Source organism: Tupaia chinensis, unplaced genomic scaffold (genome assembly GCF_000334495.1).
Source record: "Tupaia chinensis unplaced genomic scaffold, TupChi_1.0 Scaffold000578_2, whole genome shotgun sequence".
NCBI lineage: Eukaryota > Metazoa > Chordata > Mammalia > Scandentia > Tupaiidae > Tupaia > Tupaia belangeri.
In genome coordinates, this window is record NW_006160094.1 from 1,982,184 (window position 1) to 1,999,360 (window position 17,177).

General features: G+C 35.7%; 1 protein-coding gene across 5 annotated transcripts in view; it reads left to right on the top strand.

The window, feature by feature from the left end:
* The window catches only part of CCDC7 (coiled-coil domain containing 7), a 329,121-nt gene that overhangs the window by 153,307 nt on the left and 158,637 nt on the right, over window positions 1–17,177 (top strand). For all 5 annotated transcript variants that reach the window (XM_027775623.1, XM_006158284.3, XM_027775622.1 and 2 more), the window contains exons 21-22: window positions 1,809–1,913; window positions 2,301–2,402. In XM_027775623.1, the coding sequence (XP_027631424.1) occupies window positions 1,809–1,913; window positions 2,301–2,402 (207 nt within the window). The remainder of the gene's footprint in view (window positions 1–1,808; window positions 1,914–2,300; window positions 2,403–17,177) is intronic.

Below are 17,177 nucleotides of genomic sequence, written 5' to 3' on the forward strand. Positions count from 1 at the left end.
GGGGGGGGGGGCTCCCTAGCGCTAGCTCGTTTGTTGGAGGATGAATTATTAGTAGAAAATCTTCATTCCCTTAAAAATCTAATTCACTGTAGCCATGTGGAACCTTCTCCTGAAGGCCCGTGGCTTCTTCTGCCCCTAGCTCATTTGTTGGAGGATGAATTGTTAGTAGAAAATCTTCATTCCCTTAAAAATCTAGTTCTCTGTAGCCATGTGGAACCTTCTCCTGAAGGCCCGTGGCTTCTTCTGCCAAAATTTAATACAGTTTTAAACTGAAATCCTTGTTTGTGGGCTGACCTAAGTGCTGTGGCTTCTCAGCTGGTCTGTAAAATTCTTAAAAAGGTGTTCTGGTTTCAGGCCCATATATTTTTTCTTAGCTTTCTGTCTCCATGTGAGAACAAAGATTTGGAGCTTCTTAGTCTGATTTCCTGCTGCTGTAAAAAAAAACACTCCTAAAGTTCTTTTGAAAATCCAAATGTTATGAAATACATATGGTAAGATTCAAATTATGCTTTTTTTGAACATTCTGCCTCATAATCTCTTCCCAACACTACAATTTAATCTGGTACAGTTTTTTCTAGTAAGTTACCTAGCATCCATTTGACCAAATGTTCAACAGCACATAACAAAGTCAACATTTTTCAAACTTTTATAGTACTTTCCTTATTACCTGCCCTCTAGTCCAGCAAATTAATATCACATATATATATTTTTTCCTAATGGCAGCATCATATTCCTAAGTAACAACATGTACAGGAAAAATGATACAAGCGTATGTGTATACACATACATATATACATGTACCTATACACATGTTCATATATATATTTGCCTACATACACACACACACACACACACACACACACACACACACACAAATAAATGTATTTGGAAATCTGAGTTCTCATGGCCACCTTCAATTTCAGTCCAATTCTTTGCCTTCCTTTATTTTAAATGTGTTTGTCCTTTCTTTCACAGTGTAAATGCAATTGAATGTTAACAACACATTTACTCATTTCCTACATTCTCTAATACTTCTAAATTTGTTTCAGAAATGTTTAGATTGTTGTACTGGAAAATATAAAACTACTAAAAAGATTTTGTCATTTTTATTTGCACCGCACTCTTCAGATTACTTTCTAATCTTATGAGTTCATTTAAATATTTTTGAAACGTATACATTAACTTACTTCCAAAGTAAAAACAAATGTGCAAAAGGCATGCTTAGAGAAGTATCATTTTTCCTGTATCCCTCCCCTTTACATTCCTCCATTCCTCCTCTTACTCTCTTTGTAGGTAATGAGGTATATACTCTTCTAGGTTATGTTTTACATGTGTCACTTTATAAAGGTAATTGTCTCTTGTTTAAAAAATTTTATTTTTTCACTTTTACCCAAAAGGTAATGGATAGATACCATTTTTTAAAAAAATTATTTAACTTTATTTGTTTATTTTGACTTGACCAAAGAGGGATAGAGTGAGAGAGAGATAGGGAAAGTGAGAAAGCAAGCCACCAGGTCTGGGACTTGAAATGCTATCAGCCATGTGGGAGCCCAGTGCCCTTAACCACTACACCACCTCCAAGCCCCAATACTTTCTTTTAAGTTTTATTTTTTAGTTAACAGTATGTAGTGAAAATAAAATATCAATAGCTTCAACATAGGCCTGTTAAAACTGTTCTCACAATTTTTATGTCAGATTAGCGTAATAGTCATTTAATTATAACTCAGTGAAAATGAGGGAAAATGCTGCCATACACTTGGTTTAAATTTTAAACCTACAGATTTTACAATGGATCTCTTTTTCTGTAGTTTATTATGAAGTAGCCGATGAAAATCTATTGCTTGCCTATGAAGATTCAGAACTAACCCAAATAGAACAGGATCTACAAACTACAAGAATGGATAGACGCCATGGTAAGTATAATAGAGTCATCTTTAAACTATTTTAAGTTAAACTCATTTGAAGATTTTTTCATTCATAAGCATATACTTTATAGAAATTTTACACTTCAACCTAAATGTGAATACTTTAAGATAAAGAGAAAACTGAAGTGACAGGTTTCCTACCTTTAGATGATATTTGCATGGTCAATGAGTACTTTGTAATACTGCTTTCACACACATTCATGAAAACTATTTACATGAATTTCCCATTTTGCCTCCATGGACTGTTTTAATAAATTGTTAACTGTTTAAGTTTTGCAGTCTTCTTCTTTAATTTTACCCAAATGAGAGAAAATTTTGTTGATTACTTGAAAGTCATATCCGTAAGTCTTATCGTAGATCTGCTTTTTTGTTTAGCATTTCTTATAGCTCTGCAATCAAATGAGGAGTTTGCTTTAGTTTCAAAAGTCCAATCGCAAATCAAAAAGATTAATGCTACCAGAATTCAGAGTTTTCATAGTAAGTAATAATTAAAATCTTATTCTAATGATTTAAAAGATTTTCTGCTAAGTTCAAGAGAAGTTTATTTAATTGTACATGAATATGTCTACAAATTTTTTGTGTGTTTCTTTTGTACCCTTTTTTTTTTTTTTTTAGTTTTTGCTATAGGGCATATACACTTGCTAAAGAGGAAGATAGAGAGAGAGAGAGAGAGGGAAATTGAGATATCACCTCCAACACACCGTAATCCTTTCTGTATATATTGAGAAAGGACATACAGTTTTGTGGCCAAAACTTATGAAAAAGCATTTAGTATCTCTTATGGTAAGAGAAATGTGAATCAAAACCACAATGAGGTATCATCTAACCCCAACCAGAACTGGCCAGTAGCAAAACAAAACTAAAAAGACAAACAAAGGGACCAACAGTTGGCATAGTGGCTATGTCTCTGGACTCCCATGTAGTCAAATATGGTTTGAATTCCAGACCTGGTGGCTTAAACTCATGGTGGGTGCATGTGCGTGCATGCCCAAGATCCCAAGAGGAGAATGGAGTAGAAGGGATTTTGGGGTGGCCATCCTCCCTGGGGGGTGATTTCTCACTTTCTGTCTCTCTGTCTCTATCTTTCTGGAGAGCGCATGTGCCCTATAGCAAAAACTTCTCAAAAAAAAAAAAAAGACAAAACAAACAAACGAAAAAGACAAACAAGAATGAAGAGCAAGTGCTATTGACACTGTAGTAAAATAGACTTCCTGCACTGTTGGTGGGAATGTAAATTAGTACAGTCATTGTGGTAAGTAATATGGAAATTCTCAAACTTTACAAACAGAACTACTATATGACCCAGAAATCCTATTCCTGGGTATTTACACAAAAGGTAGGAAATCATTCAGTTGTAAAAACATTTGCACATCTATGTTCATTGTAGTGTTATTTATAATAGCTGATATATGGAGTCAACCTAAGTGTCCAGGAACTGACAACTGGATTAAAAATGTGGCGTATGTATGCTGTGGAATACTATGCACTCATAAAGGATATTGAAATTTTATCATTCAATACAAAATGAACAAACCTAGTTGATGTAATACTAAGTGAAACTAGCCAGAATATGAAAGATAAACACTGTCTGCCCTTGCTCGGTATATACTGAATGTCTGCATTCTGTGGTACAAATTGAGTTTTGAAGACATAGAAGTAGAAAAGACAACCATAGATACCAGAGACTGCTTAGTGAATGGAAGGGTGATGAGATAAGAAGGGATCAGGAAATAAAGCATTTAATAGACACAGGAATGCAGGTAGATAGAGCAAAGGGGTTGTGAAACAGCATACCACAACTGAGTGAAAAAAGACATTGCCAAGTGTGTGTGCATGTGTATAGATATATATGTAAAATAGTTCTTTGTTGAAAATCATTATGATATCATCCTTGATTTGAGTGTCATAAGTTACATGCATGTTTTGAAAATCTATGTTGTGCTCCACAAAGATATACTGGGTTGTCAGAAAAGGCATGGTGTGTTTTTTTTTTCTATGCAAAATATGTCATGACTTTTGGACAACCTAATACAATAATTAAATGTAAATATGAAATTAAAAAAGAATTATACTTGTTTGCTTAAATTTTAATAAAATTAGTTAGAAACCTTGGTTGATTTTTGGTATATTTTAATAATTCAGAGGCTTCTCAATAAAGCAGTGTTACTTTTTGTTGTTGTTGACATTTTGTTTATTTTTTATTTCATTTTCTTTTATACATTCAATCACATTATTTAGCTTACAAAGTGAATATTCCAACATGTGAACATTTCTCTCTAGTCAGTTGATAAACTATAAAATTATGTTCAACAGATAATACCACATTTCTTTGTCCCATTAATGCTTTACCTCTATTTTTCTCTAAATGTCCTTCCTCAGATTCTACTCTTTCACACATACTATATATGGTATTCACATCCATTTAGTGTGTTTCTATATCCTTTAGTCAATCGGTTTCTCTCATAGAGTGTGGACACTTGGTATGTATTAAGTGGGGACATACAATGTCTTTTTTTCATTGACTGGCTTGCTTCACTTAGCAGTAAAACCACCCACTCCACTCTTCTTGTGCAGGTTTGCTTTGGCAATACAGGGTCTTTCCTTGCACTTTCTGTGAACTATCAGAGTGTTCTGTGTGTGTGTGTGTGTGTGTGTGTGTGTGTGTGTGTTTTATGGCTGAATAGTATTCCATAGAGTATATGTGCCACAGTTTTTCAATCCATTCATCTGTTTGTGGGCATTTGAGTTGGTTCCATGTCTTAGCAATTGTGAATAGTGCCGCAATAAACATCAATGTTCAGGCACTTTTCCGATTAAGAATTCTTGTGTCCTTTAGGTAGATACCAAGGAGTGAGATTGCTGGATCATATCGTAGTTCTTTTTGTAGATTTTTGAGGAATATCCAAATTGTTCTCCACAGTGGCTGGACCAATTTACATTCCCACCAGCAGTGTAATAGAGTTCTCCTTTCATCACACCCCCACCAGCACTTGTCACTTTTTGTATTTTTAATCTTAGTCATTCTGACTGGGGTTAGGTGGTATCTCATTGTTGTTTTAATCTGCATTTCCCTTGCAATGAGGGATGTTGAACATTTTTTCGTATGCCTGTTAGCTATATGGATGTCATCCATAGAGAATGGTTTTTTCAACTCATTCTCCCATCTTTTAATAGGGTTGATCATATTTTTTCAGAACAGCTGCTTGAGTTCCTTGTGTATTCTGGTTATCAACACTTTATCTGATGCATAGTTTACAAAAATATTTTCCCATTCTGAGGGCTGTCTATTCATACTAATTACTGTGTCTTTTGCCATGCAGAAACTTCTTAGTCTGATGTAATGCCACTTGTCTATTTTGGTGATTATTGACTGTGCTTTTGGGGGGTCTTATTTAAGAAGTCTTTGCCTGCTCCAATGTCTCCCAGAGTTTCCCCACTGTTTTCCAGGAGCAGCTTTATAGTTTGAGGTCTTAGATTTAGATCCTTGATCCACCTTCACTTGATTTTTGTCAAAGATGAGAGGTAGGGATTCAGATTCATCTTTCTACAGATGGAAATCCAATTTTTACAGCACTATTTGCTGAAGAGGTTTTCCTTTTCCCACTGAATTGACTGGTACCCCTTGTCAAAAATCAGTTGACTGTATGTTTGGGAATTTATTTCTGGGGACTCTATTCTGTTCCATTGGTTCACGTGTCTGTTTCTGTGCCAGTACCATGCTGTTCTGATTACCACAGCTTCGTAGTATATTTTTGGGTCTGGCAGTGAGATGCCACCCATTCCACTCTTCTTGTGCAGGTTTGCTTTGGCAATACAGGGTCTTTAATGATTCCAGACAAATTTTATGATTGTCTTTTCTAAATCTGTGAAGAATGTGTCTCAGGGACCAACAGGTAGCATGGTGGTTAAGGCGCTGGACACTCCCACATGACTGACCAGGGCTCTAGCCTCAGACCTGGTGGCTTGCTTTCTCATTTCTCTCTCTCTGGTCAAATTAACATAAAATGAATAAATAAATAAAATTAAGTAAAAATAATTCTAAAAAAAAAGAATGTGTCTCAAAGTTTGATTGGAATTGCATTAAATATATAGATTAATTTGTGTAGAATTGCCATTTTGATTATATTAATTCTTCTAATCCAAGAACCTGGGATGTCCTTCCACTTTTTTGTGTCATTTTCTATTTCTTTTTTTAGCTTCTCATAATTTTCCTTGTGGAGGTCTGTAACTTCTTTGGTTAGATTTATTCCTAAGTATCTTATACTTTATGTGGCTATGGTAAATGGAATTAGTTTTTTCAGTTGTAGCTCAGTCTGCTTCTTGTATATAGAAATGCTATAGATTTCTGGATGTTAATTTTGTATCCTGCAACTTTACTGTATTCATGTATTAGTTCCAGGAGTTTTCTCATGGATACCATTAGGTCTTCTATGTATACAATCATGTCATCTGCAAATAGAGTTTCATCTATTCTTTTCCTATTTGAATGCCTTTTATTTTATTCTCTTTAATGATTGTATTGGTGAGGGCTTCCAGTACTATATTGAAAAGGAGTGGACAAAGTGGGTATCCTTGTCTTGTACCCATTTTTAATGGAAAAGCTTTCAGCTTTTCTCCATTCAGGATGTTTGCTGTGGGTTTTTCATAGATAGCTTTTATTGTGTTGAGAAATGACCCTTCTATGCCTATATTGCTGAGAGTCTTGATCATGAAGGGATGTTGTATCTTATCAAATGCTTTTTCTGCATCAATTGATATGATCATATGTTTTTTATCTTTCCTTCTGGTGATATGGCTTATTACATTAATGGTTTTGCATGTGTTGAATCAACCTTGCATTCCTGGAATAAAGCCTACCTGATTGTGATATATAATCTTTTTTACAAGTGGTTGGATATGATTTGCTAGTATCTTGTGGAGAATCTTTGCATCTATATTTATCAGAGATATTGGTCTATAGTTTTCCTTCCTTGTCCTGCCCTTTTCTGTTTTAATGATAAGGGTGATGGAGGCCTCATAGAATGAATTAGGGATCTTTAGACATAATTTGAGCAAAATGGGGATTAGGTCTTCTTTGCAAATTTTGTAGCATTCAGAGGTGAAGCCTTCAGGACCAGGGCTTTTCTTTGTTGGGAGGTTGTTTATTACTGATTCAATCTCATAACTTGTAATGGGCCTGTTGAGACTTTCTACATCTTCCTGGCTCAGTCTTGGTAGATGCTATGTATCTAGGAATTTGTTCATCTCATCCATGTTTTTTTTTGCTTCTTGGCATATAGTTTTTCATAGTATCCTCTAATCATGTTTTGTATTTCTACTATGTCTGTGGTTATATTGCCTGCTTCATTCCAGATTTGATTTACCTGGTTCCTTTCTTTCTTCTTCTTAATAAATCTTGCTAGAGGTGTATTGATTTTGTTTATCTTTTCGAAGAACCAGCTTTTACTTTTATTTATTTTCTGTATGGTTCATTTATTTTCTACTTCATTTATTTCTGCTCATATCTTCACTATTTCCTTTCTTCTGGAGTTTTTTGGATATTTTTTGCTCTTGCTTTTCCAATTCTCTGAGGCATGATGTTTGGTGATCCATTTGCCTTCTTTCCATCTTCTTCTTATGTGCACTAATTGCTATGAACTTCTCTCTTATGACTGCTTTAGCAGTGTCCCAAAGATTATGGAAACGTGTGTCCTCATTTTCATTGACTTCCATGAATCTTTTGATCTCAGTCTTTATTTCTTCAGTAGTTGTGAAGTCAGGAGTAGGTTATTTAGTTTCCATGTATTTGAGTATTTTTGAGGGTTTCTCTTGAAATTAAAATCAAGTCTAATTCCATCATGGTTGGAGAAGATGCTGGATATAGTTTCTATGCCTTTGAATCTGTAGAGGCTTGCTTTGTGTCCTATCATGTGGTCAATCTTTGAAAAAATTCCATGTGGGGATGAGAAAAAAGTATATCTTGTGGTTTTTGGATGCAAAGTTCTATAGATGTCTGTTAAGTCCATTTGATTTATGGTATCATTTAGATCCTTTATCTTTTTCCCTGTTTTTTGTCTAGATGATCTGTCCAGAGGGGATAGTGGAGTGTTGAGGCGTCCAACAATTAGTGTGTTATAGTCCATGTCTCCTTTTAGATCTAACAGTCTTTCCTTTGCTGGGGACCAGCCTCGGTGGGGGTGGGTTGACTCGTCAGAGGCGATGCTGGAAGGAAAGGAAGACAAAGGCCTCGTGCCTTTTCATGCATGTCCTGAGTTGGACACTCCTCTGAGATCTCTCTCTGAGGAGTGACAACTCCTAGGAATCATCATGCCTTTTTATTGAAAATGTGATACATGGAAGTGAACGAGTCAGGGGCTACATGTTCTAATTATCAATTCATAAAGTTTTAACAATAGAGATCAAAGATTCTATTCAGGGTTTGATTAAGGGCAGGTCTATTAATCATCGATACAATTCAACAATTGTTTGATCGATGTAAGCAGGCTTTTGGGAACTTCTGGGAGTGTGGTTTTGGAGAACAGCTCCAGCAGGCAGACTTAATTATCAGCCAGTACTTGGCGGCAGCCATCTTGCGGTTACTGGTCGCATTGCTAAAAAATAAAATGTCAAGTACAGATTTAGTTCTTATGGATCTCAATAAAGAATGATATATAATTCTATAGAGATCTAAAATTTAATGAAAAGAATCCTAATATATTTACCTATCCTGAAAGGGTGAAGTTACTGTTCACTTGATGAGGGCGGGGAGACAGCTTTTTCAACTGGCAGTAAAGTGACTAAAAAGTTAATGAAAAACTTTATGGTACACCTAGGCATTCTATTGAGCCTGTGGTGCCACCATCATGTATTTTGTCAGAACATTAGCTACAGTGAGGCAGGGGTGTCCTGGGTCAGTTTTGACCTAAGAGGTTATTTTTAAGTTTATATTAAATGTGTTTTGAAAGGCTTTCCAAAGGTCAAGAAGAACTTCAGCACACCTTCTATTGTGCCCAATGAAACACTGTAATTAACAGTAAGTGGTCACGGTAAAGGGGAGCGGTCGGGGAATTTTGGGGAAACCTTACTACAAAGATGTATGAGAAAACTATGTAATTCTTTTATAGTAGTATATCAGAGAGTCAGAGGGGGGGTCACTTCCCAGCAAGGCTACCACAGTTCCCGGAGTGAATAGCAAGTGGCCTTGCCGACATGCTAATTGACCCAAGCTTTGTTCCTAGGTTGGGGGCACACAGTAGTGGCCTTGCCAACGTACTGAACCGACTGGAAGCGGTGCTCTAAAGGTCAAGGGCTCAAAACAGGTCCTGGGACCCCACTGGGTCAGACTCCTCCATTCTTTCACATATTTGGATGCTCCTGTGTTAGGTGCATAGATATTTATAAGCGTTATATCTTCTTGATTGATTGGCCCTTTTAGTACAATATAGTGTCCTTGTTTGTCTCTTTGAACAGTTTTGGTTTTAAAGGCTATTTTGTCAGAAATTAGAATTGCGACTCCAGCTCTTTTTGATTCCCATTTGCATGGAAAACCTTTTCCCAATCCTTCACTTTTAGTCTGTGTATGTCTTTATCCACAGGATGAGTATACTGTAGGCAACAGATAAAGAGTTTCTATTTTTTTTTACCCATTCAGTCAATCTGTGTCTCTTTATAGGAGAATTTAATCCAGTCACATTCAATGTTATTATCAATATTTCTGGACTTGTCCTGATGTTTAAGTTGGCCATTGTCTTGGTTGCCTTTTATTCCTTTATTTCTGGCTGTTCATTCTTTAGTTTTCCTAGAACAGTACACTCTTCAGTGTTTCATTAAGAGCTGGTCTGGTTTTGCAAATTCTTTTCAGGTTTTGTTTGTCTGAAAAGATTTTATTCTTTTTTTCCCATATGAAGGATAATCTTGCAGGATATAGTAATCTTGGTTGAAATTGTTTTTCTCTTAATACTTTTAAAACATCTTCCCATTCTTTCCTTGCTTGCATTTTTTCCATTGAGAGATCCAGTGTTAGCCTTATGTGATGACCTTTGTAAGTCAATTGTTTCTCTCTTGCCAGTTTTAGTATCATGTCTTTATCTGTGGTCTTGGAGAGTCTGGCTAAGATGTGCCGTGGGGAAGATGTTCTTGGGTTCATTCTATTTGGGGTTCTTTGTATTTCTTGGGTCTGGATACTTGAGTTCCTCTCTAGACTTGAGAAATTTTTCTTCCAGGATTTAATGGAATAGATTTTCCATGTCCTTATTAGTTTCTTCACCTTCTGGGATGCAATTATTTGGATGTTTGGGTGTCTAATGGAATCTAGAATTTCTCGCATATTATCCTTGTGTTTTTCGTTTTTTGTTGTTGTTGTTGTTATTTTCTCTATCTTTTTGGTGTTTTTTTTTTCTAGGTCAGAAGTTTTATATTCTACATCAGAGAAGCGATCTTCAGCATGGTCTAATCAACTTTTAATACCTCTTTTCTGTTCCAACTCAGAATTTGTTCACCATGAATGTTCTAAATTCTTTCTCTGACATTTTGGTAACATCCTCAGTTTTTTGGCAAGATGGAGGGGAGTTACTCTGTTCCTTTGATGGAGATATATTTCCTTGTTTATTCAGACCTGAGGTCCTTCTACTTCTAGCCATTAGAAGATGTATTGACTTTTGAATACCTCTTAGGAGAACATTTCTTTGACTAGGGGTAAGTATGTTTCCCTTTTGTTGTGAATTGATGTATGTGGAAGTCTCTCTTCTGTTGTTTTTAGCAATGTGGTCTCAAGCAGTGTACTCTATTCAGGTTCTGAAGAGTAGTATCTCCTTAATCACAGGTGGTTCAGTACAGGGGAGGATCCCAGGGAACCTTAAAATACTAGGGAATTTTAGAACTGTTATTCTAGACCTGTCTAATCCCTCTGGCAGGGTGGAGGATGAGGAAGAGAGGATAATGTAAGAGGAAAGAAAAAAGTACAGAGGAAAATAACGAAAAAGTTGCATGTTGCGCATTAGTGCAGCACGCGATTTCGCCTTGGGCCTAGATATGGAACTGGCATGCTCCTGCAGAGCAAGGGCCACTCTGTGGAACAAGAGAGAGGAGGGTATTAACAAAACAAAAAGGAAGAGCAAAGAAAAAAAAAAACCTGCCTACCTATCTAGGGGGTTGGGTCCTGGTCTTGAAGCCTGGAAGTGGGGCAGGGGCAGTGGTGCCCCTGCCTCAATTTCCCTTGCTGTCCAGGGGCCTAGAGATGGAACTGGAGCTCTCCTGCAGAGCAAGGCCACTCTGTGGGACAAGGGAGAGGAGGGTATTTGCAATGTTACTTTTTAGTGGATTTAAAGCTTCTCTTTTTGTAATTGAGAAAATGGGGAAGATCTTTCAACTGAATGAAACATCTTTTAACCAAAGATAAACTTTTATGATACACAATGATTCCATTTTAAAAATTAAAACTAATAATAAATAAGTTTATATCAAATTAAAAATGTTGAAACTTCCAAATTGTTTTGATATTTTGACTATGATATGAATACATGTGGATATATTCGAGTTTATCAGCTTCTTGATGTGAAGATTAATATTTTTTCACAGAAATTTGAGAAGTTATTACCCATTGTTTTCTCAAAAGATGTTTCTTCTCTATCTGCTTTCAATCTCTGATGCCAGTGGTGCATATGTTGGTACATTTTAAAGTTTTCTGCTAGTCTCTGCGACTCTATTAATTTTTATGTTCCTCAGACTGAAAAATTTTAGTTCATCTATTCTAAATTTCACTGATATTATCTTTGCCTTTTGGAATTTATCTTTGTTTTTTTTTTTTTGGAGAGATTTTCACTATAGGGCACGTGCGTTCGCCAGACAGACAGAGAGAGACATTAGAGACAGAAAGCGAGAAATCACCCCCCAGGGGGGATGGTCATGCCGCAATCCCTTCTCCTCCATTCTCCTCTCGGGATCTTGGGCACGCACGCACACACGCCCAGCGTGAGTTTTAAGCCACCGGGTCCAGGACGCGAACCGCGGTCGACTACGTGGGAGTCCAGCGACATAGCCATTACGCTAACTGCTGGTTCCCTGGAATTTATCTTTGTTTTAAGACTGAATAAAAACTATTAGGCATTCTGCTACATACTGTACATAATTACTTTTTTAGAATCCCCTTATGGACATTAAAGTTACTTTGACATATTGGCTACTGTGAATAATTGTGTAGTGAATATGGAAATGCAAACATCTCTTTGATCTTGATTTTCATACTTTTGGATAAATACCTGTAAGTGGAATTGCTGACTCATAAATTGTTTTTGTTTGTTTGTTTTTTGAGGAACATCCATAGTATTTTCCTTAGTGGGTTCCCTATTTTCTAGTCACACTAGTAGCGCATGAGTGTTCCAACTACCTTGTGAACACTTACTTGATTGTTCTTAGTTAATGGCCATCCTAGTAGGTGTGAGGTAGTATCTCATTTTGGTTTTGGTTTGTATTCCAGTGATGTTGAACATCTTTTTTATATAATTTCTGTTTGTGTATTTTCCTTAAGTAAATGTCTATTGAAGTTCTTTGCTCATTTTTTAATTGGGTTATTTATTTTGGGTGTTGTGAGTTGTAGGAGTTTCTTAAGCATTTTAGATATTATCCCTTTATTGGACTAAAATATTTTTCCCATGAAAAATTACTTGCCTTTTGACTCTTGATTGTTTCCTGTACTATGCATAAGTTTTTTAGTTTGATGAAATTCCACTTCTGTATTTTTCCTTTTGTTGCCTTTGCTTATGGGGTCCTGCCCAAAAAAATCATAACCAAGATCGGTAACATTAAAGTTTTCTCCTATTTGTTTTCTAGGTGTATTATAGTTTCAGTTACTATTATCTAAATCCAATTTGACTTGATTTTTGTGTATTGTATTAGTAAAGGTCCAATTTCATTGTTTTGCATGTAAATATCCACTTTTATCAATAACAAAGTTAAAGAGATTATTTCTTCCAATTATGTATTCTTCCTTCCTTTTTTTTTTCTTTCTTTTTTTTCTTTTGAGAGGTTTTTGCTATAGGGCACATGAGCTCGCCAGAAAGACAGAGAGAGACAGAAAGCAAGAAATCACCCCCCAGGGGGAATGGCCATGCAGCAATCCTTTCTCCTCCTTTCTCCTCTTGGGATCTTGGGCACGCATGCACACATGCCCAGAATAAGTTTAAGCCACTGGGTTCGGGACTCAAACTATGGCCGACTACATGGGAGTCCAGCGACATAGTCATTACACCAACTGCTGGTCCCTTTGTCTGTCTTTATAGTTTTGTTTTGCTAGTAGCCAATTCTGGTTGGGGTTAGATGATACCTCATTGTGGTTTTGATTCACATTTCTCCTACCGTAAGAGATACTAAATACTTTTTCTTAAGTTTTGGCCACAAAACTGTATGTCCTTGCTCAATATATACAGAAAAGATTTTGTGGTAAAAAGGTCATTTGCATAAGTTTAATAATGCTAGTTGCATTGAATCAGAAATTGGGAATACTTATTATTGGACAGGACTTTGACTGGAATGTCATATCTGAAAATTAATCAGAAAACTATGGAACTAAAGTGGCTCTCAAGTAAGCCAACAGAAGCTCTTATGGCCTGGCACCATAAATAGTTCTGCCTGGCAGAGAAGATTAGAGAAGATATATGAAAGAATTTATAAAACAAAATAACATGGATTTTTCAAGTCCAGCATTGTTATCAGTAGAAACGGCAAAAGAGCAACCACACCAGTGGATTATCTTGAGAAAGACTTTGAAGGAAGGAAAAGAGACTGATGTTTGTTAGCAGATTGTATATCACAGAATACTTGGTAGGCAGGGCTGAATTCAGAAGGTTTATATGTGACTTGTGTGCTGGGCATTTGCTTTTCAACAATTTGAGAGGTGACATGTAAATATTTTCTCAAAAACATTTAAAATCATACTGTTTCTATTGTTGTAGAGTCACAAACAAATTTATACAGAATTATAAGAAATATTTTGAACATTATCTTTAGAATGAAATATTTTGAAAATTTGACAGCATGTAAATATCCACTTTTATCAATAACAAAGTTAAAGAGATTATTTCTTCCAATTATGTATTCTTCCTTCCTTTTTTTTTTCTTTCTTTTTTTTCTTTTGAGAGGTTTTTGCTATAGGGCACATGAGCTCGCCAGAAAGACAGAGAGAGACAGAAAGCAAGAAATCACCCCCCAGGGGGAATGGCCATGCAGCAATCCTTTCTCCTCCTTTCTCCTCTTGGGATCTTGGGCACGCATGCACACATGCCCAGAATAAGTTTAAGCCACTGGGTTCGGGACTCAAACTATGGCCGACTACATGGGAGTCCAGCGACATAGTCATTACACCAACTGCTGGTCCCTTTGTCTGTCTTTATAGTTTTGTTTTGCTAGTAGCCAATTCTGGTTGGGGTTAGATGATACCTCATTGTGGTTTTGATTCACATTTCTCCTACCGTAAGAGATACTAAATACTTTTTCTTAAGTTTTGGCCACAAAACTGTATGTCCTTGCTCAATATATACAGAAAAGATTTTGTGGTAAAAAGGTCATTTGCATAAGTTTAATAATGCTAGTTGCATTGAATCAGAAATTGGGAATACTTATTATTGGACAGGACTTTGACTGGAATGTCATATCTGAAAATTAATCAGAAAACTATGGAACTAAAGTGGCTCTCAAGTAAGCCAACAGAAGCTCTTATGGCCTGGCACCATAAATAGTTCTGCCTGGCAGAGAAGATTAGAGAAGATATATGAAAGAATTTATAAAACAAAATAACATGGATTTTTCAAGTCCAGCATTGTTATCAGTAGAAACGGCAAAAGAGCAACCACACCAGTGGATTATCTTGAGAAAGACTTTGAAGGAAGGAAAAGAGACTGATGTTTGTTAGCAGATTGTATATCACAGAATACTTGGTAGGCAGGGCTGAATTCAGAAGGTTTATATGTGACTTGTGTGCTGGGCATTTGCTTTTCAACAATTTGAGAGGTGACATGTAAATATTTTCTCAAAAACATTTAAAATCATACTGTTTCTATTGTTGTAGAGTCACAAACAAATTTATACAGAATTATAAGAAATATTTTGAACATTATCTTTAGAATGAAATATTTTGAAAATTTGACAGTTGTTTATGAACTATCAAGAACTATGGAGTATGAACAAAAATTTTTTGATATGTAAAGTAAATATTTGTGGAAAAATGTAAAAATAAATAAATAAATGGAAAAAAGAGAAAAACAAAAAACAAAATCACTTCACAAGATTTCTCTTATAAATCACTTTTAAAGTTCTGAAATAATAAGACTGTTAAGATTCAACTATGCCAAAGAAAAAAGATATACTCACAATGACTGCTATTTTTTAAAAATTTCATAATAAACATATTCCTTTTACATTTTTTCCATTTTTCCATATGTCAAATGCTTCATTATAGTCTCTAGCATTTACATCTTTTCCATCATTACATTTTCTAGTCTTCAACCTCTGCCATGGCATTCAGTATAAGTTTCATGGACATTTACAATGTGTATGTTTCAATCTGACCCATTTTTCTCATCATTAAGTCTTCTATATTCATGCATTTTTATTCAAATGATAGGATCTCACTGTTGTTTATGGTTGTAAAATATTCCATAGAATGTATGTACCACAATTTTTCAGCCCATTCTTCAAGTTTTGGACACTTATATTGATTCCATGTTTAAGCAGTTGCAAATAATGCTGCAGACGTCTTTCCAATCGAGTGTTTTCTTATCCTTTGGTGAGTACCAAGAAGTGGGATTGCTGGGTCCTATGGAAGCTCTATTTGTAGATTTTTGAGAAACCTCCATATTGTTTTCCACAGAGGACTAATGTAAATTCTCATCAAAAGTGTAAGAAAATTCCCTTTTTACCATCATTTTGCCAACACTTTTTTTTTTTTTAACTTTTTTGAGCATAGCCATTCAACTGTGGTTAAATGATATCTCATTGTAGTTTTAATTTGCATTTCTCTTATGACAAGAGACTGAATATTTTTTCATATGTCTCTTGGCCATTTGTAAATATTCCTTGGAGAGTTGTCTGTTCAATTTATTTGCCTATTTTAAAATTGGATTATTCCAAGCTGCTTGAGTTCCTTATAAATTCTATAACGTATATCAATCCCTTGCCTGATGAGTAATTTGAAAATATTTTATCCCATTCCAAGGGTTGTCTTTTCACTCCAGTTTTAATTTCCTTTGCTGTGAGTAAACTTGTAAAGCTTGTTGTAATCCCATTTGTCTATTTTAGGGACTATTGCCTGTGCTTCTGGATTCTTATTTAAGAGATCTTTGCCCACTCTAATGTCTTCAAAAGTTTCTCCCTACCCTTTCTACTAGTAGTTTTGTTGTTTGAGGCTTTATATTTAAATCTTTGATTCATTCTTAGTCAATTCTAGTTAACAGTGAGAGATAGGAGGCCAGTTTCATTTTTTCTGAAGATGGATATCCCGTTCTTCCGATGCCATGTGCCGAAAAGACTTTCTTTTCTCCTCTGCATTGTCTTATACCCTATATCAAAGATCACTTGACTGTATGATTTGGGGCTTACTTCTGGATTCTCTATTCTGTTCCATTGGTCTTTGTATCTGTTTTTGTGCCAGTACCATGTTGTTTTAATTATCACTGTTTTATAATATACTTTAAAGTCAGGTAATGAGATGTCTTTTATTTTATTATGCTTTTATCTTTTTTTATTTTTTGGAGAGGTTTTTGCTATAGGGCGAGTGTGCTCACCAGAAAGACAGAGAAAGATAGAGAGATAGAAAGCAAGAACTTACCACCCCCCCAGGGGGAGTGGCCACACCGCAATCCCTTCTCCTCCATTCTCCTCTCGGGCACACACACACACACACGTGCCTGGCATAACTGTAAGCCACCAGGTCCAGGATTCGAACCAAGGTCAACTACATGGGAGTCCAGTGACAAAGCCATTATGCCAACTGCTGGTCCTTTATTATGCTTTTTTCTATTTTCCTTTTTTGGTACAGTTTCACCTTGGCAATGTCAGTTTTTTTAAATTTCAGACAAATTTTATAATTTTTCTCTATTTCTGTGAAAAATGTCTCAGGTAACTGGATTGGAATAGCATTGAAATATGTAAATTAATTTGGGTAGGACTGACATTTTGATTATATTGATTCTTCCAATCCAAGAACATGGGATATCCTTACTTTTTTGTATCATATGCAATTTATTTTTTCACTTTTTCATAGTTTTTCTTCTAACACTCTTT